The sequence below is a fragment of the Schistocerca piceifrons genome, chromosome 11 (genome assembly GCF_021461385.2).
Source record: "Schistocerca piceifrons isolate TAMUIC-IGC-003096 chromosome 11, iqSchPice1.1, whole genome shotgun sequence".
NCBI classification, from domain to species: domain Eukaryota; kingdom Metazoa; phylum Arthropoda; class Insecta; order Orthoptera; family Acrididae; genus Schistocerca; species Schistocerca piceifrons.
Window position 1 is genome coordinate 12,035,850 of NC_060148.1, and position 26,451 is coordinate 12,062,300.

At 45.4% G+C, this 26,451-nt stretch overlaps 1 protein-coding gene across 1 annotated transcript in view; it reads left to right on the top strand.

Annotated features, from left to right (window-relative positions):
• Positions 1-26,451, top strand: part of LOC124720451 — a 381,758-nt gene that overhangs the window by 23,006 nt on the left and 332,301 nt on the right. The window contains exon 2 of the mRNA XM_047245803.1: positions 17,505-17,739. Coding sequence (XP_047101759.1) covers positions 17,630-17,739 — 110 coding nt within the window. The 5' untranslated portion in view covers positions 17,505-17,629. The remainder of the gene's footprint in view (positions 1-17,504; positions 17,740-26,451) is intronic.

Below are 26,451 nucleotides of genomic sequence, written 5' to 3' on the forward strand. Positions count from 1 at the left end.
ATTTTTGGGCCAAATAGTTTTTGTGAAATGGAATGATAGTGTGTCAAAGCAGTCGGAACACCGTGTGTCTGCACAGGCGAGCAGTGCAGTGGTGCCAAAATCGCGCACAGCGCGGAATGCGGGGAGCACGTCTCTGTAGCAGCGAAAGGGTTAATGCGGCCGTGGTGGATTTACTTCATAAACTGCGCTCTCCCCCCTAAATGTAAGTTTGCGAACTATACTATACTATGGCACTGCTTCTCTTGGCTCGTACAACTGGCAACGCAGCAATCTCCCGCATCTGGGCGGGAACATGCGAACTGCCAAGATAAAAGAATTGAACTATAGTATCAGAATCGAAAGATTTCAATGTCTTGAGCATTGATTCTTTGTTGTTAAATCTTTTTTATGTTAGTGTTCTAGTTTTATCTTTACAGCAGTGCAGTCATACGAAAGTAGAGAAAGAAAGGAAAGGGAGCAGAATAGTAAACTATAGTCTGTCTCAATTGTCACCACATCTGACAGTAAACTCTCCTGAAAACAGTTTTAACATTTAAGGATACGTTTATCATCAAGAAACAGCTGTTTAATACATGTTACAATTTTGTTATCAATAATCATTCTTAAATAATATTCAGATATCTGACACAGATCATGAAGTGTAACAATGAAAATAACCAATTATGGATGATACAACATAAATCGATAGATAAAATGATCTACTCACCAAGTGGCAGCAGAAGAACATACGCATAAAAGGATATAACTTCTGCAAGCTTTTGGAGCCAGTGCCTCCTTCTGGGAGATGAGTTGAAGGAAAATGAGGAGGGATGACGGAAACAGACTGCAAAGGTTTAGGAAAAGGGATAAGGTTCAGAAAAGTCACCCAGAACCGCAGGTGAGGAGAGAGTTACTGGATGGGATGAGAAGGAAAGACTAATTGTTGGGGACTGCACCAGATGAAATTTGAAAACCTGAGAGCTTAATGGTGGAAGACAGGGTAGTAAGCAAGACAGAGAGAACCACTAAAACTACGAGCACGAGTTAATAGGAGAGAAAAGCTATGTGCATTGTATGTAGCAGACACGGGAGGGGGAATGGCGAGAAATAGACAGATCAGGAAACGACAGTGTAAAAAATTAAAAGGGAGTGAAGAGAGAAGTAGTTACTGTGGATAAATGCTGATTGGGAAGGAATTAACGTAATTTAAGGCTAGGCAGGTGGCGAGAACAGAGGACATGTAGTGCTAGTTCCCACCTGCGTTGTTCCGAGAAACTGGTGTCTGGGGAAGACGCCAGATGGTGTGTGTGGTGAAACAAGCACTGAGGTCGTGGCTGTCATGTTGTAGAGCATGCTCTGCAACAAGATACTGTGTGTTGCCTGTACACAGCCTCTGCCTATGCCCATTCGTTCTGACTGATAACTGGTGGTAGTCATGCTGATGTAAAAGGCCAAACAGTGTTTACATAACAGCTGCTATATGACACGTGGTCGTTTCACAGGTGGCTCTCCATTTGATAGTATATGTTTTGCCAGTTATAGGTGAACTGTGAATTTACTTTCGAAATCTTTTCTTAAAGAATTTACTTTATTTACTAGCTATTCGTCAAGAACATTAACACATTTAATCACACTATGCGAGCGTGGAAGTAGTTGCCAGTGAGTAACTGATGAAAACAAATTGCTTTCAACAAGTGGAAAATTTTATTCCTAAAAACCCTTTCTTAAAAGAAAATTAAAAAATTATAATCAGAAAGCAACCTCTAAATATCAAGTTACAATTTATTCAGAGGCAGAAATAACAGTATATTTTTTTTGACAATATGAGCTTTCGGGCTGAAAATCTTGCCGCTCCCTTTTGACATGACCGTAGTCACGACCGCTCACAAGAACCTAAATCTGCAACACACCAGATTACTTTAAACTAAAAACTTTAACTACTCACACAAACACACAAACTATGCACCCCGTAGGAGGGATGGAAAGGTACAAAACACTCAAATTTTAAAAAAAATTACGTGCCACCCAAGGTGCAACTTGTTTTTAAAAGAAAACTCTTACGGTGGAAGGGTGGCAACTTTATATACTAAAATGATCATTTAAATAAAAACCCATGAAATGCAGTATTACATAAAATATACAAACATACTCTACATTACACATATACCAACTCTCAAGATGATAGGCAAGATGATAAAATATTTCAGGAATTCGGCCTTTACACCTTAAGCAATAAATTCGTTAACACCGAGTCCGACAAACATGACAGAGGCAGCTAAAACATACGGCAGACCGACAGACAGACACTAACTGCCTAACAAATGTGGACGACAGACAGACGAGCAAGCTGGGGACGAGAGACTGATCAACAAAACAAGTAGAATTTAACAAGTAAATGAATCAACATATCACGAATCACTTAATTTCTAATAAACTGCGATGTCTGGCGAACAAATGGCACAGCACCCCCCAAATCGCTCTCCCGACCCGTCCGTTGCCAGCCGCTTCAGCGGATGCAGGAAGGCGCGCCGATCTCCCGTCTCACGGCGTCGCAGCTTGCACCGGCCAGGCCGATGTCGTGGGTTGACTCCTGTTGTTCTCGTGTCAACCGTGAAGCCACTACCCCTCGCTATACGGCGCTGCCCACTGGACTCACGTGGCGACCTCACACTCGAGACGGACAAGTCATCTCGTGTCTCAGTGCGCGACCGACCAACCGATCGATCCGACCGCCAATGACCGTTGCCTGAGCAAATTCGAGCAGACTGGCAGCCTAACACATACTAGCACTCCGCACAACTGACAGACACTGACTGCCTTGCACTGACCCCGCTGACCAACTGACCAGACTCCCCCGACTGACCCCTCTGCCGAGCTCATAGTGCCCTTTAATGCACGTGAACAGGCAACTTTTCCGCTTTCCCACCAGAGGGAGACACCAAAGCTGCGATTGCCACAGCGGCGCCACTGCCAGAAACGGAAGGCGACTGCTTTACACTACGGACTGCGGTGCGCTCTTCAAAACAGAAATTTTTACCACGGCTCAATAGGGCTGGAACAGGTGCTAGTAGGAGAGTGCATAGGGCGAGCCTTACTGTGGGGATGGTCACAGGGGTAGGAGCAATAGTTTAGGGAGGTGGGTGCAGAAGGAGCATAGGGTCTGACAAGGATATTGCAGAGATCGGGAGGACGACGAAAAGCTATTCTAGATGTGTCGGGCACCTCCTGCTGCCACCTATCCCAGCCCTGTAACTGCCAAAACATATACACTACTGGCCATTAAAATTGCTACACCACGAAGATGACGTGCTACAGACGTGAAATTTAATCGACAGGAAGAAGATGCTGTGATATGCAAAGTATTATCTTATCAGAGCATTCACGTGAGGTTGGCATCGGTGGTGACACCTACAATGTGCTGACATGAGGAACGTTTCCAACCGATTTCTCATACACAAACAGCAGTTGAAAGGCCTTGCCTGGTGAAACGTTGTTGTGATGCCTCGTGTAAGGAGGAGAAATGCGTACCATCACGTTTCCGACTTTGATAAAGGTCGGGCTATAGCCTATTGCGATTGCGGTTTATCGTATCGCGACATTACTGCTCGCGTTGGTCGAGATCCAATGACTGTTAGCAGAACATGGAATCGGTGGGTTCAGCAGGGTAATACGCAACGCCGTGCTGGATCCCAACGGCCTCGTATCACTAGCAGTCGAGATGACAGGCATCTTATCCGCACAGCTGTAACGGATCGTGCAGCCACGTCTCGATCCCTGACTCAACAGATGGGGACGTTTGCAAGACAACAACCATCTGCACGAACAGTTCGACGACGTTTGCAGCAACACGGATGATCAGCTCGGAGACCGTCGCTGCGGTTACCCTTGACGCTGCATCACAGACAGGAGCGCCTGCGACGGTGTACTCGACGACGAACCTAGGTGCACGAATAGTGAAACGTCATTTTTTCGGATGAATGCAGGTTCTGTTTACAGCATCGTGATGGTCGCATCCGTGTTTGGCGACATCGCGGTGAACGCACATTGGAAACGTGTATTTGTCATCGCCATACTGGCGTATTACCCGGACTGATGGTATGGGGTGCCATTGGTTACACGTCTCGGTCACCTCTTGTTCGCATTGACGGCACTTTGAACAGTGGACGTTACATTTGAGATGTGCTACCACCCGTGGCTGTACCCTTCATTCGATCCCTGCGAAACCCTACATTTCAGCAGGATAATGCACGACTGCACGTTCCAGGTCCTATACAGGCCTTTGTGGATACAGAAAATGTTCGACTGCTGCCCTGGCCAGCACATTCTCCAGATCTATCACCAATTAAAACGTCTGGTCAATGGTGGCCGAGCAACTGGCTCGTCACAGTACGCCAGTCACTACTCTCGATGAACTGTGGTATCGTGTTGAAGCTGTATGGGCAGCTGTACCTGTACACGCCATCCGAGCTCTGTTTGACTCAATGCCCAGGCGTATCAAGGCCGTTATTATGGTCAGAGATGGTTGTTCTGGGAACTGACTTCTCAGGATCTATGCACCCAAATTGCGTGAAAATGGAATCACATGTCAGTTCTAGTATATTTGTCCAATGAATACCCGTTTATCATCTGCATTTCTTCTTGGTGTAGCAATTTTAATGGCCAGTAGTGTATTATTAAAGGGGCAGGTAGAATTACGTCCGCCAATTGCATCAGTTGAAATACCGAGTACAACTTCGTGCATTCTTTTTGTTAGATTTGACGTTATCTGTCGGTCGGTTGTACTGTGAACCCCATAAAACATAAATTTATCTAGGAGAATCTACGAGTCACACAGTCAAATGTCTCAGATAGGTCACAGAAAATACCAGCTGGTGCTGTTTTATTATTCAGTGCTTTTAAAATTTTATGAATGAACATGTAAATGGAATTTGCAGTTGAGCAACTCCTCTGAAACCGAAACTGTGATTTGCCGAGGATGTTGTTGTTGCTAAGGTGAGATACTCTTCCAAAATACGTCACCGTCTCAAAAGTTTTGGAAAATGATGTCAGACCGTACGCATACTATATGCAGAATACTATAACGACACGGCCTCGAGCGGAGGCCCGATGTGGAAGTTCTGCATCTTGCCGAGACCCACTCTGCCGGCTGTGCGACCGCGACTCGGGCAGTGGTCGGCATTCGAGCCGTTCGCCAGGCTCGACGACTCCTGCCGAGTCACGTGTTGAAGCTGGCCGCCCGGCCCGGCCCGGCTTTGCACGGTGCAGCCGGGCTTCGAACCGGTGTCCACCGTGTCTCGGCCTCCACTGTGAGACTGTCAGTGTTGCTGTGCCGTCCCGACTGAACTGCCAGCCCGGGGGGTTCGGCTGCAAACTGGGTGGGCCAGCGGTCGGACTGGTGACCTCTCGAGCCTGTGCGACTGGGATCTGGCAGTGCCTGCCACCGGTCTGGGGTTTGACCCCAGGCAACACTGCTGTCGACCACTGGCTGAGCAGTGACTCTCTCCACCCACTGTTACTATAGTCCGATTGAAATTGCTTGATGGCTGACGTGTGTCACTAGCCACTACAGTACTGCCATATCGGCTACCGCTCAGTTACAGGTGGCACACAAACACGGTGGGTCACTTCACAAATGCCATTAATGTGTAATGCGAAGCAACGTTGGAAGTGGCCACCACGAGGTACGAGGTATACGAGAGATTCTCTGTAGACGGCTAATTTTAACTGCCCAGTGACTGAGCTGTGGCAGTTGACACACTCTGTGGCCCTGAATTTAAACTCTTGTCCCAACATAACCACAACCCCACGGTGTGCAATGTGTCTGAGAAAATGGCAGTCGACAATCTGCGGCAGCACTAAAATCGCGATTGCTTTATTCGCGGCATTTAAGGCTAATCTCTGCAACCTGACACAGACACACAAAATTCAGTTTCACTGCTAAAAGGAGACTGTAACTTTTCACTATCAGTGGTTACCTGAAACTGTCCTCGCACTGGCTACACAGACTGCCACTTTATCGACAGCTGAGCAGTCCTGGTTCTTGCTCAGTTGCAGACTATAGACGATACTGGCAGATTCCGAGTGGAAAAAAATAATGAGAGAAAGAGAAACAAAGGCAAGTAAAGAAGTCAGTATTATAATAAAAATGACATGGCAAAGTATTTGAAATTTAAAAAAATTTAATTTAAACCAATTAATTGAATAAAAATAATAATGAAAGGCTTTTGTTTAGATTTGGGAATTTAAAAAAAATGTTTGTTCTGTTTCACAAGTTTCAAACCGCAACATGACATGATTGTTTGACACTTCATGCAGTGAACAGTTTTTTAAAATACAGGAGTTAAAACTACTAAAATGGAATCGAATGAAATGTTCAGTGGTCTGCTGTAGCTGTCTTTTTTTAGGTCACTTACTAACTCGCACAACAGGTTTGGCAACTTTTAAGTTGCATCTTTTGGTGTAAGTATAAACACTGTGTCATAGGTTATAAAATGCTGATAAACCCACTCATATAGTTTGGCAACATTTGAGTTGCATATTCTGGTAAATACAAATGCTATGTCATAAGTTACAGAATGCTGCAGTGGAACAATTGGCGTGGCTAGGTAAAGATTTCAGCAGTCCTCAATTGGTAAAAATACCATTGTCAAATGATAAAGACCATCGTCAATGATTTTCATTTATTTGTTTACACGTCAAGTTCCATAGGACCAAATTGAGGAGCAAATCTCAAACCTCATGGAACGTGTCAGTACATGAAATTACTTCTTAAAAGTAATAACAGATAAAAAATAAAATGTTTATGAACCCAAAAAAAAGTAAAGCCATAAGTTTAAGTAAACCCAATCAACAATATAACATAAGAATCAACTTAATCTTTCAAGGAGCTCCTCAACAGAATAGGACGAGTGACCCATGAGGAAGCTCTTGAGTTTAGATTTGAAAGCGCATGGATTACTGCTAAGATTTTTGAATTCTTGTGGTAGCTTATTGAAAATGGATGCAGGAGTATACTGCACATCTTTCTGAACAAGAGTTAAGGAAGTCCGATCCAAATGCAGGTTGGATTTCTGCAGAGTGTTAGCTGAGTGAATGCTGCTTATTCTTGGGAATAAACTGATATTGTTAACAAGAAACAACAGTAAAGAATTTATATATTGAGAGGCCAATGTCAAAATACCCAGACTAGTGAACAGGGGTCAACGAGGTTTGCGGACTTAAATCACTGCTTCTTGCCCAAATCGCCTGTTTCTGAGCCAAAAATATCCTTTTAGAATGGAAAGAGTTACCTCAAAATATAATACCATACGACATAAGCAAATGAAAATAAGGAAAGTGGACTAATTTTTGTGTCGAACAATGGCCCACTTCAGATGCCGTTCGAATAGTAAAAATGGCAGCATTAAGTCTTTGAGCAAGATCCTGAATGTTGGCTTTCCACAACAGTTTACTATCTATCTGAACACCTAGAAATTTGAACTGTTCAGTTTCATTAATCATATGCCCATTCTGTGAAATTAAAAGGTCAGGATATGTTGAACTGTGTGTTAGAAACTGTGAAAACTGAGTCTTGCTGTGATTTAGAGTTACTTTAGTTTCTACAAGCCATGAAGTTAGGTGATGAACTTCACTATTTGAAACCGAACCAGTGTCGTACACAACATCCTTTACTACCAAGCCAGCCAGTGTCATCAGCAAACAGAAATATTTTAGCTACCCGTAATACTAGAGGGAATATTATTTATATAAATGAGGAACAGGAGTGGCACAACACTGATCCCTGGGGCACCTCCCCATTTTGACCGTATCTGACTCGGACACCACATTACAGCCATTCTCTACTCTGTGAATAATGACCTTTTGCTGTATGTTGTTAAAGTAAGAGGTGAACCAATTATGAGCTACTCCGCTTACTCTGTAATGGTCCAACTTCTGGAGCAATATTTTTTGATCAACACAATCAAATGCCTTTGTTAAATCAAAAATATGCCTACCGTTCGAAACCTTTTGTTTAACCCGTCCAGTACCTCACAGAGAAACGAAAATATAGTATTTTCAGTTGTTAAACCACTTCTAAAGCCAAACTGTACATTTGCTAGCAAATTATGCGATATAAAATGATCAATTATCCTTATGTACACAGCCTTTTCAATAACTTCAGCAAACACTGATGGCATAGAAATAGGTCTAAAATTGTTACATTATCCCTTTCTCCCTTTGTATAAAGCGGCTTTCATTTAGGAAACTGACCATTCCTAAAGGAAAAATTCCAAATATGGCTAAGTACAGGGCTAACATGTGCAGCACAGCACTTTAATAGCTACATCTACATGGTTACTCTGCCATTCACACTTAAGTACCTGGCAGAGGGTTCATCGAACCATTTTCATACTACTTCCCTTCCATTCCACCCTCGAATGGCGCATGGCAAAAAGGAACACCTAAATCTTTCCGTTCGAACTCCGATTTCTCTTATTTTATTATGATGATCATCTCTCCCTATGTAGGTGGGTATCAACAACATATTTATGCATTTGGAAGAGAAAGTTGGAGATTGAAATTTCGTAAACAGATCTCACCACAAAGAAAACCACTTTGTTTCAGTGACTGTCACCCCAATTCGCGTATCATATCAGTGACACCCTCACCCCCATTGCGTGATAACATGAAACGAGCTGCCCTCCTTTGCACTTTTTCGATGTCCTCCGTCTATCCTACCTGGTAAGGATCCCACACCGCACAGCAGCATTCCAGCAGAGGACAGACAAGTGTAATGTAGGCTATCTCTTTAGTGGGTTTGTCACATCTTCCAAGTGTTCTGCCAACAAAGCGCAGTCTTTGCTTTGCTTTCCCCACAATATTATCTATGTGGTCTTTCCAATTTAAGTTGCTCGTTATTGTATTTCCTAGGTATTTAGTCGAATTGACAATCCTTGGATTTTTGTGATTTATTGTGTACCCAAGATTTATCCGATTTCTTTTAGTACCCGTGTGAATGACCTTGCACTTTTCTTTGTTTAGTGCTATTGCCACTTTTCGCATCGTACAGAAATTCTCTCTAGATCATTTTGTGATTGGAATTGATCGTCTGACGATTTTACTAGACCGTAAATTACAGAGTCATCTGCAAACAATCTAAGGGGGCTGCTCAGATTATCACCTAGATCATTTATGTAAATCAGGAACAGCAGAGGGCCTATGACACTACCTCGCAGAACGGCAGATATCACTTCTGTTCTACTCGATGATTTACCGTATATCACTATGAACTGTGACCTTTCTGCTAGGCACTCCGTCATATGCACGAGAGTTCTTAAGTCTCCAGTGATTTAATTATTGACTCAATCTCCCTCTTGTCTGTATCACAGGGGAGTATTATAGACATCTCGGAAAGGCATTTGCCAAGAGAGTTATATGATTACATGTAGAAATGAAATTTTTATTTAATTCCCCAGCAGTGCTCAAAAAATGATTGTTAAATACTGTACATATATCGGATTTATCAGTAACAGAAATATTTTTGCTACGAACTGACTTTATATCGTCGACCTTGTGCTGCTGACCAGAAACCTCCTTCAAACTGACCGTATGGTTTTAATTTTACCCTGTGAATTAGCTATTCTATTTGCATACCACAAACTCTTTGCCTTCCTAATAACATTTTTAAGCATCTTACAGTTCTGGTTGTAATGGGCCACTGTAGCTCGATTGTGACTACTTCTAACATTTTGACATAATTCCCACTTTGTTCTACACGATATCCTTATCCCACTATTCACCACCGAGGCTGCCGTTTAGTGCTAGTGCCCTGTTTAAAATGTTCTTTTGGGAAGCTACTCTCAAAGAGCATGAGAAATGCTTTAAGGAAAGCATTATATGTATCATCTATGTTATCGGCACTATAAATATCCTGCCACTCTTGTGCCTTAACAAGGTTTAACTCTCTTGCTGTTGGGTTAACTTTCCTACATAGTTTTTAATTACATGTGACATTTATTTGAGTACAAAAGCCTTTTAGTGTTAAAATTTGTGCATCATGGTGTGAAAGGCCATTCGTGCTTGACAAGGTTTAAAAAAACACTCTATAAAAAGTCATGTATGTCTAGAGTCATGAACTGAACATACACTCCTGGAAATGGAAAAAAGAACACATTGACACCGGTGTGTCAGACCCACCATACTTGCTCCGGACACTGCGAGAGGGCTGTACAAGCAATGATCACACGCACGGCACAGTGGACACACCAGGAACCGCGGTGTTGGCCGTCGAATGGCGCTAGCTGCGCAGCATTTGTGCACCGCCGCCGTCAGTGTCAGCCAGTTTGCCGTGGCATACGGAACTCCATCGCAGTCTTTAACACTGGTAGCATGCCGCGACAGCGTGGACGTGAACCGTATGTGCAGTTGACGGACTTTGAGCGTGGGCGTATAGTGGGCATGCAGGAGGCCGGGTGGACGTACCGCCGAATTGCTCAACACGTGGGGCGTGAGGTCTCCACAGTACATCGATGTTGTCGCCAGTGGTCGGCGGAAGGTGCACGTGCCCGTCGACCTGGGACCAGACCGCAGCGACGCACGGATGCACGCCAAGACCGTAGGATCCTACGCAGTGCCGTAGGGGACCGCACCGCCACTTCCCAGCAAATTAGGGACACTGTTGCTCCTGGGGTATCGGCGAGGACCATTCGCAACCGTCTCCATGAAGCTGGGTTACGGTCCCGCACACCGTTAGGCCGTCTTCCGCTCACGCCCCAACATCGTGCAGCCCGCCTCCAGTGGTGTCGCGACAGGCGTGAATGGAGGGACGAATGGAGACGTGTCGTCTTCAGCGATGAGAGTCGCTTCTGCCTTGGTGCCAATGATGGTCCTATGCGTGTTTGGCGCCGTGCAGGTGAGCGCCACAATCAGGACTGCATACGACCGAGGCACACAGGGCCAACACCCGGCATCATGGTGTGGGGAGCGATCTCCTACACTGGCCGTACACCACTGGTGATCGTCGAGGGGACACTGAATAGTGCACGGTACATCCAAACCGTCATCGAACCCATCGTTGTACCATTCCTAGACCGGCAAGGGAACTTGCTGTTCCAACAGGACAATGCACGTCCGCATGTATCCCGTGCCACCCAACGTGCTCTAGAAGGTGTAAGTCAACTACCCTGGCCAGCAAGATCTCCGGATCTGTCCCCCCATTGAGCATGTTTGGGACTGGATGAAGCGTCGTCTCACGCGGTCTGCACGTCCAGCACGAACGCTGGTCCAACTGAGGCGCCAGGTGGAAATGGCATGGCAAGCCGTTCCACAGGACTACATCCAGCATCTCTACGATCGTCTCCATGGGAGAATAGCAGCCTGCATTGCTGCGAAAGGTGGATATACACTGTACTAGTGCCGACATTGTACATGCTCTGTTGCCTGTGTCTATGTGCCTGTGGTTCTGTCAGTGTGGTCATGTGATGTATCTGACCTCAGGAATGTGTCAATAAAGTTTCCCCTTCCTGGGACAATGAATTCACGGTGTTCTTATTTCAATTTCCAGGAGTGTACTTTGGTTAAAATATGCTCTTGTCAAGCAACAAAATGTGCCTCATAAATGTTGTTCAGGGAAGTAGTGCGCCGTGTAGTGACAAAAGGCATCATGCTCGTGCGTATTTGCCACCAACATAGCAGCTGACAACATATTTTAATCGGAATGTGTACAGTTCGCAACGTAATGCAGATGTGACTTTCATCATTGATGATGGTCTCTCATCATTTGATGATGGCTTTTCTTATCAACTTGGGAAAGCCGAAATCTTGACCTGACCATGCCAATTGTTATGTTCTCGCATTCTGTAATATATGACATGGCGTTTATATTTACACTAGAAGATGCAACTCGAAAGTTGTGAAACCAATTACGCTGGTATATAAGTGACCTGGACAAATACAGCTACAATAGACCATTGGACATTTCATTCAGTTTCATTTTAATAGTTTTAACATCTGTATTTTAAAGAACCTAGTCACTATATGAAGTGTCAGACAGACATGTATAACTATTTTAGCTTTGGTTGCCCTGTTTTAAAATTATCTGTTCTACGTGAGAGGCCAATGCAGTCACCAGTATGCGACAAGACTGTGATGCGTGAAGGTGTGACTGTGATAGTCCAGTAGTAGCAGTGGATTGCAACCCTAAAAAAATTGGCCTCAAAGACTGTTGTGCAAACTTTCTAATGTAAATAGTCTTTACGGGTTTTCTGCCAGATGACGTTGTGCAAATTCCACGATATTTCCTCGGAGCAACTGTGCGACATCTTCAGGTGGTTGAACCTTGCAGGTGGCTGTAGGAAATATTGTGGAATTTGCACGTCATCCGGTGGCAGGGCCGTGAAGGCTACTTACAATATATCTGCCGGGAAAGCTGGAAGAGGCACAAATTTTCTAATGTAAGCCAATCTCTCTGATTATAATAGCTGTATATTGTGTTTAGTGCAGAAGGATCCCGTGGTGTTTGGTTACTGCAGTGTATGAAATGCGAAATAATGCATATGAATCATTAGTGTGCGTGTGCGCGACGGAATATTCTACTGTATCTTCCTTCGTCGTCGGCTTTGTCGTTGTTGCCGTGAGGCACCGTTATACCAAGTGGAAAGGCGCGTCGATCTTAGAGCGTGAGATATGGTAACCTTAAGTCACTGACAACACACAACGGTCACGGTAGCACGTGAGTCCACAATAGCTGCAGTAGTTAGGATCTACCAACTACCGCCTCTCGACTAGGTCCCCAAAACTTAACTCGTAACGAGATCCCTTCGAAGGAAATTTTCATAACGATCGTCTATAAAGGCTTCGTACAACGAGAAGAAATGTTACTACTTATGGAATAACAACAGATACGACCAAACTTTGTTCACAGCTTTATTTCGCAATCACCACTCATTCACACTCTGATGTGGAGTATATGAGAGTGCCCGAACCCTAACTCCCAAGTTCCATCGAAACCCTTTGATTGCTTGACACCAACAGTCAGTGATAATGATACAGTATTTTGTAACTGACTCTTCTCGTTTAGCCACCGCCATCCACAAATGTTTGTTAGGCGTAAGACAATTACACACTTTTCTCTCCGATCTCCAATTATTAAGAGTTCGAGTAAAAGTTAACATTTTTCTCCTTTTCGTAAATTGGAGCCCGCTCTCTGCAATATAATTAAAAAAAAAAAAAAAAAAAAAAAAAAACGGTCTCAATTCCGCGTCCCTCGTGAGATGCGTATAGATTTATCCCGGAATTGACCGCCCTGTAGGTGTACTCAATTTAATGACCACACTTCGCTATCTGCGATTTCGTGTAACTAAATGTCCTTTTGTTACTCCGATTGATACCGTAGTTATTTAAAACTCGCCCCTATATTTTTTCACTACGCACAATTAGCACTTCTGTACTTGTTTATTTCTAAGAGTAAACGAAAAAAATGACGCCGTATCATCAGCTTCGTCGATATAAAGCAAAACACCTCAATATGCCAGTTTTACCTCTTCTTATAGGATTGGCTACCTTACTCTTTAATTTACTAAATATTATTTCCAATAACACTAAACAGGTATCGCCGTTATATTTTAATTGTATTCAAAAGCATGTTGTTATGATGTCGGACCAAGTCGTAACAAATCACGCGGCGTGCGTTTTTAACGATAGCTTTACACTCGCCCAGCCTTTATTCGTGCAATATTATATATAAATACACAGACAGGACCGAAAGATCGATCTCTCTACCGTAACCAATAGAGGCAAATACGCTATTCAAGTTCTGTTACATCTATCTGGACTCGTATTGTTACAATATGAAATTAACGGACCAGAGCCAGGAAGAAAGAAAGCGGGACGGGGTGAACTGACCAAATGTTGTGGCACTTTGGCAACAGCAAACAGTTATGCCGTGACGTTGAGCGTTGTGGGTGGAGGAAACCAGTTCTAGTCTGTGAAATGTCAACTAGCGAGTAGTTTCAATTGGAATATAGAGCAGGTGTTCTGTTGACTGACGCTGCACTGCAAGACAGCAGGAAAGCACTGCTAGTGAAGTTGTTCCCGAATTGTGCAGGTGTGAAATGCTGACACTGGCACACACTTGCCGACCTATTCCAGCCTGCGGTTTGTCGACCACTACTCCCGTCGCGTGCCTCCTGTGGGGGTGCAGTTTCAAATATCTCTCTAATAAAGATGTCGGTAAATTGTCACCACGTTCTGCTTTCATCGTCTACACCTCTTTTCCACCTCCTCTAGAAAACTACTAGCCAAAACGCATTTTGACACCATGACAATACTTTAAGTGGCATTTCACTAAATGTAGGTGAGTTTGACAGAGCACTGAAAGACCTGAGGCGAAACAAGGCCCCGGGAGTAGACAACATTCCATTAGAACTACTGACAGTCTTGGAAGAGCCAGTCATGACAAAACTCTACCATCTGGTGAGCAAGATGTATGAGACAGGCGAAATACCCTCAGACTTCAAGAAGAATGTAATAATTCCAATCCCAAAGAAAGCAGGTGTTGACAGATGTTAAAATTACCGGACTGTCAGTTTAATAAGTCACAGCTGCAAAATACTAACACGAATTATTTACAGACAAATGGAAAAACTGGTAGAAGCCGACCTCGAGGAAGATCAGTTTGGATTCCGCAGAAATGTTGGAACACGTGAGGCAATACTGACCCAATGACTTATCTTAGAAGAAAGATTAAGGAAAGGCAAACCTATCTTTCTAGCATTTGTAGACTTGGAGAAAGCTTTTGACAATGTTGACTGGAATACTCTCTTTCAAATTCTAAAGGTGGCAGGGGTAAAATACAGGGAGCGAAAGGCTATTTACAATTTGTACAGAAACCAGATGGAAGTTATAAGAGTCGAGGGGCATGAAAGGGAAGCAGCGGTTGGGAAGGGAGTGAGACAGGGTTGTAGCCTCTCCCTAATGTTATTCAATCTGTATATTTAGCAAGCAGTGAAGGAAACAAAAGAAAAACTTGGTGTAGGTATTAGAATCCGTGGAGAAGAAATAAAAACTTTGAGGTTTGCCGATGACATTGTAATTCTGTCAGAGACAGCAAAGTACTTGAAGGGCAGTTGAACGGAATGGACAGTGTCTTCAAAGGAGGGTATAATATGAACATCAACAAACGCAAAACGAAGATAATGGAATGTAGTCGAATTAAATCGGGTGATGCTGCCGGAATTAGATTAGGAAATGAGAAAGTAGTAAAGGAGTTTTGCTATTTGGGGAGCAAAATAACTGAAGATGGTCGAAGTAGAGAGGATATAAAATGTAGACTGGCAATGGCAAGGAAAGTGTTTATGAAGAACAGAAATTTGTTAACATCGAGTATAGATTTAAGTGTCGGGAAGTCTTTTCTGAAAGTATTTTTATGGAGTGTAGCCATGTATGGAAGTGAAACATGGACAATAAATAGTTTAGACAAGATGAGAATAGAAGCTTTCGAAATGTGGTGCTACAGAAGAATGCTGAAGATTAAATGGGTAGATCACATAACTAATGATGATGAAGTATTGAATAGGATTGGGGAGAAGAGGAGTTTGTGGCACAACTTGACCAGAAGAAGGGATCGATTGGTAGGACATGTTCTGAGGTATCAAGGGATCACCAATTTAGTATTGGAGGGTAGCGTGGAGGGTAAAACTCGTAGAGGGAGACAAAGAGATGAATACACTAAGCAGATTCAGAAGGATGTAGGTTGCAGTAGGTACTGGGAGATGAAGAAGCTTGCACAGGATAGAGTAGCATGGAGAGCTACATCAAACCAGTCTCAGGACTGAAGACCACAACAACAGGTGATGTAAATAAATGGACTACTTACTTATGAGTAATTATTTTTACACTGTCAGGTCACAGTAATGGGACCACTTGTCAAAAGCCTGCGTAATCGCCTTTTGCAATGCAAACCACTGTAAAATGTGCAAGAAGAGTTAATGAGATTGTGTAAGGTACTGACTATGATGTGGAGACAGTGTCGTAGCCAGCTGCAATAGCTTTATCTGCCGAGTATACGCGGCACGAACAGTCCTATGAGGTGGCCCCACAGATTCTCATGTCGGTTTAAATCCGAGGAGTGTGATAGCCGGAGGAGAACAGATAACTCGTCCTAGTGCAGTATGTTAGTTATGATCGAGGGGTGTGACATGTTGCATTGTCTTGCTGGTATGTGCCATTGTGCTGAGGAAAAACAAACTGCATATAGGGGTGGCTGTGGTACCAGAGGATATGTGCATACTGTGTCGATCCATTGGGCCTTTCAGAATAACAAAATCACCCAGGGAATTCCACGGAAACATTCCCCAGAACATAACGCCTCCTCCCCCAGCCTGGACCCTTTAGGCAATCCGACTGCCGTCCGTACAATTGGACAAAAAATATGATTGGTCGGAAGAGCCACCTGTCACCACACAGTGGACGTAGAGTTGTGGTATCGGTGTGCGTATTCCAGCAGTCGGGCACAGGTGTACAAACCTGCAGCGGAGTCAGATTTGCGACAACTTTCGCCGAACGGGTGGTGAGGATGAAACGCCGGTAGCCCGTCGGTTCCTCTGGAAAGTCAGATATTCAGCAGTTGCACATCATTTCGCCTGTGCACATCTGCGCAGTCATAGTTCGACACTGTCATCTACAGCCCCACTCTTCCCGGTGAGAAGAAGTCGTTTTGGCCAGGTTGCGAATTGGGCATTGTCGATTTAACCACCGCTACCTGTCGTCCGGTGACCCCGCCCCGCAGTGCCCCTTTGGTCACCCATTGATGGTGCGCCACGTTTTATTGTCCTGTCCCTGTTTTATTCACTCTCGTGTTGTCCTGTCTGCCATCTACCTTACAGGGACTTTTTGCCGATGACACTAGAGCAACTGCTCGTGTCCTTAATTTTATTACTTTGACGGACTTGTCCAAAAAGATCTAACTCTTTTATTTTGTTTATCTGTGTCTTTGTAAGTACTTTCTGGTGTTGCCCCCTTGCGTTTTATGTACACTATTAGTGCACTAACGTTTCTGACTGGGCGCTAATGACGTTAGTAGTTGAGCACAATTAAAAAAAAAATAAATAAAAAAATAAAAATAAATAAATCTGCAGCCCATGTTGCGGCCCATGTTGGCTCGGCACTGCTTGGGAAAGCACTATTTTGCAATGCACGGTGCGATTGACCCGAGCCATCACACAGACACTTTACAAACTTAGCAATTTTGGAAATGCTTCCGTCCTTGGCCCAAAAACCAATTATTGTGCCCTTTTGAAAGTCAGATAAATCACTCCATTTCCAGATTATGGCGACTGCACTGTTTTCCGTCTCCCCTGATGTGCTTTATATAGCCTTCACTGCTACTGGTGCCACCTGCTGTACGTGAGTGGTTACTGTATGTTGACATTCCACGTAGGTGGTGATAATATTACTCTGGTTGGTCCGTGCATTTGTAACTTCCGTTTCAATTTCTTTGGAAATAAAATCATCGTTTCTCACTTTAGTTTCTCTGTTTCTGTACACAGTCGAAGCCCCAGTTGTCGGGGCCTCCGACCACTGAGCATCCTGGCGGCTTCGTCGGCTGGCAGGTGACGTCTACTGCGGCGGCGGCGGCTCTTTCGGTGCGGACGCTGCAGCCTCGGTGCTGAAAATGTCTGCCATCTACTCGATGCGAAAGCAGGTGACCTGCCCCCACTGCAACGTGCTGCTGTCGGGGAACACCGCGCTGGCTGCACACATCGCGAAAGGACACCTGCCCAGGTTTGACAGAATCTCGAAGTGTTATGTAGAGTCTCTAGAAGAGCGTAGCGTTCCAAAGGATTGGAAAAGGGGCCAGGTTATCCCCGTTTTCAAGAAGGGACGTCGAACAGATGTGCAGAACTGTAGACCTGTATCTGTAACGTCGGACAGTTGCAGAATTTTGGAACACGTATTATGTTAGAGTATAATGACTCTTCTGGAGACTAGAAATCTACTCTGTAGGGGTGGGATTTCGAAAATGACGATCGTGTGAAACCCAGCTCGCGCTATTCGTCCACGAGACTCAGAGGGCCATAGACACGGGTTCCCAGGTAGATGCCGTGTTTCTCGACTTCCGCAAGGCGTTCGATACAGTTCCCCACAGTCGTTTAATGAACAAAGAAAGAGCATATGGACTCTCAGGCCAATTGTGTGATTGGATTGAAGAGTTCCTGGATAACAGAACACAGTACGTCATTCTCAATGGAGAGAAGTCTTCCGAAGTAAGAGTGATTTCAGGTGTGCCGCAGGGGAGTGTCGTAGGACCGTTGCTACTCACAATATACATAAATGACCTTGTTGATTGGATCGGAAATTCACTGAGGCTTATTGCGGATGATGCTGTAGTATATCGAGAGGATGTGACAATGGGAAATTGTACTGAAATGCAGGAGGATCTGCAACGAATTGCCGCACGGTGCAGGGAATGGCAATTGAATCTCAATGTAGACAAGTGTAATGTGCTGCGAATACATAGAAAGAAAGATCCTTTATCATTTAGCTACAATATAACAGGTCAGCAACTGGAAGCAGTTAATTCCATAAATTATCTGGGAGTAGGCATTAGGAGTGATTTAAAATGGAATGAGCATATGAAGTTGATCGTCGGTGAAGCAGATGCTAGACTGAGATTCATTGGAAGAATCCTAAGGAAATGCAGTCCGAAAACAAAGGAAGTAGGTTACGGTACACTTCTTCACTCACTGCTCAAATACTGCTCACCGGTGTGGGATACGTTACAGATAGGGTAGATAGAAGACATAGAGAAGATCCAACAGAGAGCAGCGCGCTTTGTTACAGGATCATTTAGTAATCGTGAAAGCGTTACGGAGACGATAGACAAACTCCAGTGGAAGACTCTGCAGGAGAGACGCTCAGTAGCTCGGTACGGGCTTTTGTCGAAGTTTCGAGAACATGCCTTCACCGAAGAGTCGAGCAGTATATTGCTCCCTCCTACGTATATCTCGCGAAGAGACCATGAGGATAAAATCAGAGAGATTAGAGCCCACACAGAGGCATACCGACAATCCTTCTTTCCACGAACAATACGAGACTGGAATAGAAGGGAGAACCGATAGAGGTACTCAAGGTACCCTCCACCACACACCGTCAGGTGGATTGATGAGTATGGATGTAGATGCAGATGTAGATGTAGATGTAGAGTCTCGATGGCGCTGGGATGAACACGGGATACGGACGAAGAGAAAATCGAGGAAGGACAGCAGTAATGAGTAGAACCGGAAATGAGATTAGAGACAAACTTAACATCAAAACTGGGCCCACGAAGTAGTATCTAGAAGGAATGGTACTATCTGGGAAGAAAAATAATTTGCAGCAGTTGTAGTAAGGATGACGTTAATGAGACCAGCACAGGCAAAGAAAGAATTCCTCACTAATAGGGGTCTGCTGATAGTAAATGTAGCCCGTAGTTTGAGGATTTATGAAGGTGGTCTGAAAAGTTCCCGGCCCAATTGTGTAAATGACACTTTATGCTTTCAAAGAAGTTTCATTTTTTAACGTAACCTGCTCTTATATCGATACATTTGACCCGGCAGTGTTAGAATGCAATTTCCCCTGTGTGTAGTGTTCCTTCGGAAGAGCCGCAAAGTACCCATCTACAACTGCAGTGGCTTCTCCGTCGGACGGAAAGTGCCAACTGGAGAGGAATTTCTTCAGTGTTGAGAATAGTTGGAAGTCTGAGGGAGCCAAATCTGGGGAATAGGGCGGATGTTCCAGCCTTGCGTACTGGAAATCCTAAATTTCCCCTTTGCCAAGACACTGTCTTGGGCAGGTGCAGGTCCTGATGCAAGATGACATTATTTCTTCTTTAAGATGGCTCTGTTTCCAGAAAGGCATCAGCCGAGTTTTGTTAAAAGTTGAGAGTAGTATTCTGCAGTTACAGTTTTACCTAACTCGAGTTAGTCAGTCAACAGAATTCCTTTTGCGTCCCAAAACACAGACACCATGGTCTTTCCAGCTGCTGGCACTGTTCTCCCATTCTTTGGAGCTGCAGAACCAGCTTCCGTCCACTGCATAGACTGTTGTTTGGAGTTGGGTGTGTAGTGGTGAATCTAAATTTGATCTACGTCACATATTGGCACAAAAAGTTACTTCTGTTTTTCTTAAAATGCACCAATCACTTTTTGAAAAGTGCCGTGTGAATGTGTTTGTGATCTGCAGTGAGCACCCGTGGCACCCATCTTGCACAGAGCTTTCTCGTTTTCAGTTCCTAGTGCAAGATGTGACCAACTTATTCTTTTGATACACCTAGAGTGTTAGTAATTTCGTGGACTGTTATACAGTGATCTTCCGAAATCTTATGCACTTTGAAATGATAATTAAATCAAGACTCTAAGCTGTTGACCAGGCGTTCATTTACATCGACGGGGACAGTTGAAAATGTGTGCCCCGACCGGGACTCGAACCCGGGATCTCCTGCTTACGTGGTGGACGCTCTATCTTCTGAGCTGCCGAGGGCACAGAGGATACAGCGACTGCAGGGATTTATCCCTTGCACGCTCCCCGTGAGACCCACATTCCCAACTTAATGTCCACACACTACATTCGTAGTGCCCCTGCCCATTGGGAATGTGGGTCTCACAGGAAGCGTGCAAAGGATAAATCCCTGCAGTTTCTCTATCCTCTGTGCCCTTGGCGGCTCAGATGGATAGAGCATCTCCCTTGTAAGTGGGAGATCCCGGGTACGAGTCCTGGTCGGGGCACACATTTTCAACTGTCCCCGTTGATATATATCAATGCCTGTCGAGAGCTTAGGATCTTGATTTAATTATCATTTCATTCTAAGAGAGCTGCATGGTCACCAACGGTATCTTTTCTTTGGGACATGTCCGTTAGAGCAGATACTATCTTCACTTATGCTCTTTGTCGATTTCCAGTGTGCTTGCACAATTTGAACATCCTTTGCGTGTATCGTCTCGGATGCTTTGACAATCACATTTAAACTCGGACACTCATTTCTTCACAGTGGAAATTGAAGGTGAAGACTTCAGTTGAATCTTCCGGGCTGAGAGGCCGTGGTCGATGTATAAAATTTCCACTCAGAAGTTTCAACTGAAGACAGCACCGGCTGTGAAAGCCTACATTGTATGAAGGTGAAGAGCTCCCAAGTTGCAAATGAATTTTGGTTGGTGTTAAACATCCTTTTGTGGAGAGTTTAATCACTGCATGATACTCTATTTTTTCCCATGTCCAAAACCACACACACCACAACTTTTTAAATAGGTTGCCTACAGTCAGCTGCTGCCAGGAATAACTCGCAGTTTTACACGGAGTCCACTGACATGTGGAGGGGGAGAAATCGCACAGATAGTGCTGTGATCTGTGGGTGAGGCTGAGAACTTTTCCGACAACCCTCGTATGTCTGGAGCGCAGCATCGTACGTACCTGGTGGTTATAATCAATCAGGTGGTATTCAAAATGCTGCAGCGGGAGCTCTGTACGTTGCAGGACATTGAAACATCATTAGGAGATGTGCTCGCGGAGTATGTTGAAAAACAAATAAAAGTTCCACCTAGTGCCGCCAGGTGCAAATATGGCACTGTAAGCAGTGAGAATGTAGTGTGGGTGCAGGAAAAAGGGAGGAATGATCAAACGCATAATGGTGGTTCTGGTACATTTATTTGGATATGTTAACAAGTTAAAACTTAATCAAAATATCCACGGGTATGCTGCCGGTCTATAGTGTCCAACGGGCACAATATTTCGGCGATCAAACATGTCGCCATCATCAGGTGAACTGACGGACTGAGCTCCTGTGAACGTGCCGGCACGGAGATCCGTACGCTATGGCTGCTCAGAGGGAACTGGGTTCGGTCGCGGCGGCGGCCGATTTAAATACCCTCCGCCCGCGGCGCGCTCCCTCCGCCGTCCGCGCCCAGGGCCACGGTCGCGCGGTGGAACAGATTGCGACGGCGTCTGAGATGACGTCGGTGTGATGGCTCTGTCCGCCGTGGTCGTCACAACTATACGTCTGCTCGATTTACTCTTGATTAACCCGATCGCTGGTTCCCAAGCCTTGCTAAGATTATAGCCACAGTCACGGTTTATGAGGTCGTCATTGGTGCGAATTTCGATGGCCTCTCTAACAACGCTGTCCCAGTATCTCGACGTCTGTACCAGAATCCTCGTGCGGTCATACTCCATGGCGTGATTTTCCGACAAACAATGTTCAGCGACCGCCGACTTGCTCGGATACATCAGTCGAGTGTGCCTCTGGTGTTCACGGCATCGATCCTCGACGGTACGCATCGTCTGACCAATATACGACTTGCCACGTTGACACGGAATCTGGTACACGCCGGCCTTCCTCAAACCGAGGTCATCTTTGGCGCTCCCCACCAGTGCACGAGTTTTATTTGGAGGACAAAACACAGTTCCGACCCGGTGTTTCTTCAGAATGCGGGCGATTTTTCCCGAGAGTGCGCCTGTGTATGGAATAAATGCAGTGCCTACCTCCTCCCTCGTGACTTCATCCATCTCAACAGGTTGTGCTGCAGTGGTTGGGCGGATAGCACGTTGAATCTGCCACTCTGAGTACCCATTTTTTCGAAATACAGTTCTCAGATGTTCCAATTCCTGGGGTAGACTCTCTGCGTCAGAGATAGTGCGCGCCCTATGTACTAGAGTTTTAAGTACCCCATTCCTCTGTGAAGGGTGGTGGCAGCTGTCTGCATGCAAATACAGATCAGTGTGCGTAGCCTTCAGATACACCCCATGACCTAGGGTGCCGTCAGCCCTTCTCTTGACCAAGACGTCAAGGAAAGGTAATTTACCCTCCATTTCAGTCTCCATAGTGAATTTGATGTTGGGGTGTATGGAGTTTAGATGTGTAAGGAAGTCAAGGAGTTTATCCATACCATGTGGCCAGATGACGAACGTATCGTCAACGTAACGGAAATAGCAAGTAGGTTTCCATACGGATGACGACAGGGCTTCCTCCTCGAAGTTCTCCATGTACAAATTCGCTATCACCGGTGAGAGTGGGCTACCCATGGCGACTCCCTCCGTTTGTTCGTAGTATTCTCCATTAAAAAGAAAATACGTGGAAGTCAAGGCATGCCTAAAAAGTTCAGTGGTCTCCTCGTCAAACTTCTGACTAATCAATTCTAGTGACTCTCGCAGGGGTACCCTCGTAAACAAGGAAACGACGTCAAAACTCACCATGATATCTGACTCATCCAACCTGAAGCTATCAAGGCGTTTAACAAAATCCACGGAATTACGGATGTGATGAGGGCATTTACCCACATAAGGACTTAATATTCCCGTCAGGTATTTGGCCAACAAATATGTAGGTGCCCTGATGTTGCTGACAATGGGGCGTAATGGTACCCCCTCTTTGTGAACCTTCGGGAGTCCATATAGTCTAGGCGGTACCGGACCTTGGGGTAACAATTTCTTAGCGTCACCCTCCGGTAAATCTGTGTCCTTGAGAAGCGCCCTCGTCTTGTTCTCCACCTTCTTTGTAGGGTCAACGCTGATCTTCCGGTAGGAATCGTCATTTAGCAGGCTCTGCATCTTATCAGTGTAGTCCTTATGGGAGACAACAACTGTAGCATTGCCTTTGTCAGCCGGTAAGGCAACAATTTCAGAGCGCTCCCTCAGATCACGAATGGCCGCCCTCTCTTTACTGCTGATATTTGACTTCATCGGCTTGGATTTCGTCAACGCACGACAAGTTTCACGACGTATTTCCTCGGCTGATTCTGGCGGAAGTCGAGCTGCAACCTGTTCAACAGCACTAACAATTTCTGCGACCGGAGTGAACTTGGGGGTGGGAGCGAAGTTGAGACCTTTCTGCAGAACCGAGACCCATCATCACTCAACACCATGCCACTCAAATTGATGACAGTCTTGCACGGAACCTGCAGGGATGGTTTGTCAAGGAGACGTGAGAACTTAGCTGTTTGACGTCCCGTAGCCTTCTTATGGGCGGAATCAGCTGACACCCAGGTGACACCATCAATCCAATCCCAGGAACAAGAAGTGAACTTACTAGCCAGTTGCAAATGTAGTTTGAGTAATTCCTGTGAGATAAACTCAAGGCTCCGGCGGGTGAATTGCACTCTCTCACGTACCAATGCGAGGCTGGCTCGTTTCTTGATTCTCTTAGCTGCTGCAGAATCGATGTGATGCATAACCTTAGCAAAATTTGGAACAACATTCTCGGAACGACATCTCTTTAGAAAGGCAAGAGTACTTAGCAAACGACATCTACGGTGGTGCAACTTTTCAAATTTCTTCATGCTGCGATACATCTCCTCCCCGTAAAGGTGTATGATGTGATTCTTGAGTTTCTCCCGGCGTATTTGATAATCAAAATATCCACGGGTATGCTGCCGGTCTATAGTGTCCAACGGGCACAATATTTCGGCGATCAAACATGTCGCCTTGATAGCTTCAGGTTGGATGAGTCAGATATCATGGTGAGTTTTGACGTCGTTTCCTTGTTTACGAGGGTACCCCTGCGAGAGTCACTAGAATTGATTAGTCAGAAGTTTGACGAGGAGACCACTGAACTTTTTAGGCATGTCTTGACTTCCACGTATTTTCTTTTTATTGGAGAATACTACGAACAAACGGAGGGAGTCGCCATGGGTAGCCCACTCTCACCGGTGGTAGCGAATTTGTACATGGAGAACTTCGAGGAGGAAGCCCTGTCGTCATCCGTATGGAAACCTACTTGCTTTTTCCGTTACGTTGACGATACGTTCGTCATCTGGCCACATGGTATGGATAAACTCCTTGACTTCCTTACACATCTAAACTCCATACACCCCAACATCAAATTCACTATGGAGACTGAAACGGAGGGTAAATTACCTTTCCTTGACGTCTTGGTCAAGAGAAGGGCTGACGGCACCCTAGGTCATGGGGTGTATCTGAAGGCTACGCACACTGATCTGTATTTGCATGCAGACAGCTGCCACCACCCTTCACAGAGGAATGGGGTACTTAAAACTCTAGTACATAGGGTGCGCACTATCTCTGACGCAGAGAGTCTACCCCAGGAATTGGAACATCTGAGAACTGTTTTTCGAAAAAATGGGTACTCAGAGTGGCAGATTCAACGTGCTCTCCGCCCAACCACTGCAGCACAACCTGTTGAGATGGATGAAGTCACGAGGGAGGAGGTGGGCACTGCATTTATTCCATACACAGGCGCACTCTCGGGAAAAATCGCCCGCATTCTGAAGAAACACCGGGTCGGAACTGTGTTTTGTCCTCCAAATAAAACTCGTGCACTGGTGGGGAGCGCCAAAGATGACCTCGGTTTGAGGAAGGCCGGCGTGTACCAGATTCCGTGTCAATGTGGCAAGTCGTATATTGGTCAGACGATGCGTACCGTCGAGGATCGATGCCGTGAACACCAGAGGCACACTCGACTGATGTATCCGAGCAAGTCGGCGGTCGCTGAACATTGTTTGTCGGAAAATCACGCTATGGAATATGACCGCACGAGGATTCTGGTACAGACGTCGAGATACTGGGACAGCGTTGTTAGAGAGGCCATCGAAATTCGCACCAATGACGACCTCATAAACCGTGACTGTGGCTATAATCTTAGCAAGGCTTGGGAACCAGCGATCGGGTTAATCAAGAGTAAATCGAGCAGACGTATAGTTGTGACGACCACGGCGGACAGAGCCATCACACCGACGTCATCTCAGACGCCGTCGCAATCTGTTCCACCGCGCGACCGTGGCCCTGGGCGCGGACGGCGGAGGGAGCGCGCCGCGGGCGGAGTGTATTTAAATCGGCCGCCGCCGCGACCGAACCCAGTTCCCTCTGAGCAGCCATAGCGTACGGATCTCCGTGCCGGCACGTTCACAGGAGCTCAGTCCGTCAGTTCACCTGATGATGGCGACATGTTTGATCGCCGAAATATTGTGCCCGTTGGACACTATAGACCGGCAGCATACCCGTGGATATTTTGCTTATCAAATACGCCGGGAGAAACTCAAGAATCACAAGTTAAAACTTGTTCAATACGGTCTCCCGACTCGGCACATTTCTGCATCCGTAATACGCCACGTTTGACAGTTGCTTGCAAGATATCTGGTGTAAACAGAGCAGTATGTCCTCTTATGCTATCCTTCAGATCAGGAACAGTGTGGATTCATCTGTAATGGAGACCCTCTTTCAAATATCCCACAACCAGAAGTCACACGGTTTTCGGTTGGAGGATGTGGAAGGCCACACACCTTGTCGGAATTGCCTAGCGACGATGTTTTCGTTACTGAAGGTTTCTCGAAGTAAGTCTTCCACCTGGGGAGCGAAGGGTGGTGTCTCCCCGACCTGCACGAAATAGTGGTGCGGAGCTAGTTGTGTTCTCGGAAAGCTAGAATCGTGTGTTGCATGAGGAGGTCCTTATATCTTGCAGGTGTGACTACACCTAACAGGCCGAAGAGGTGTCATCTCCTTAAAGGAAAA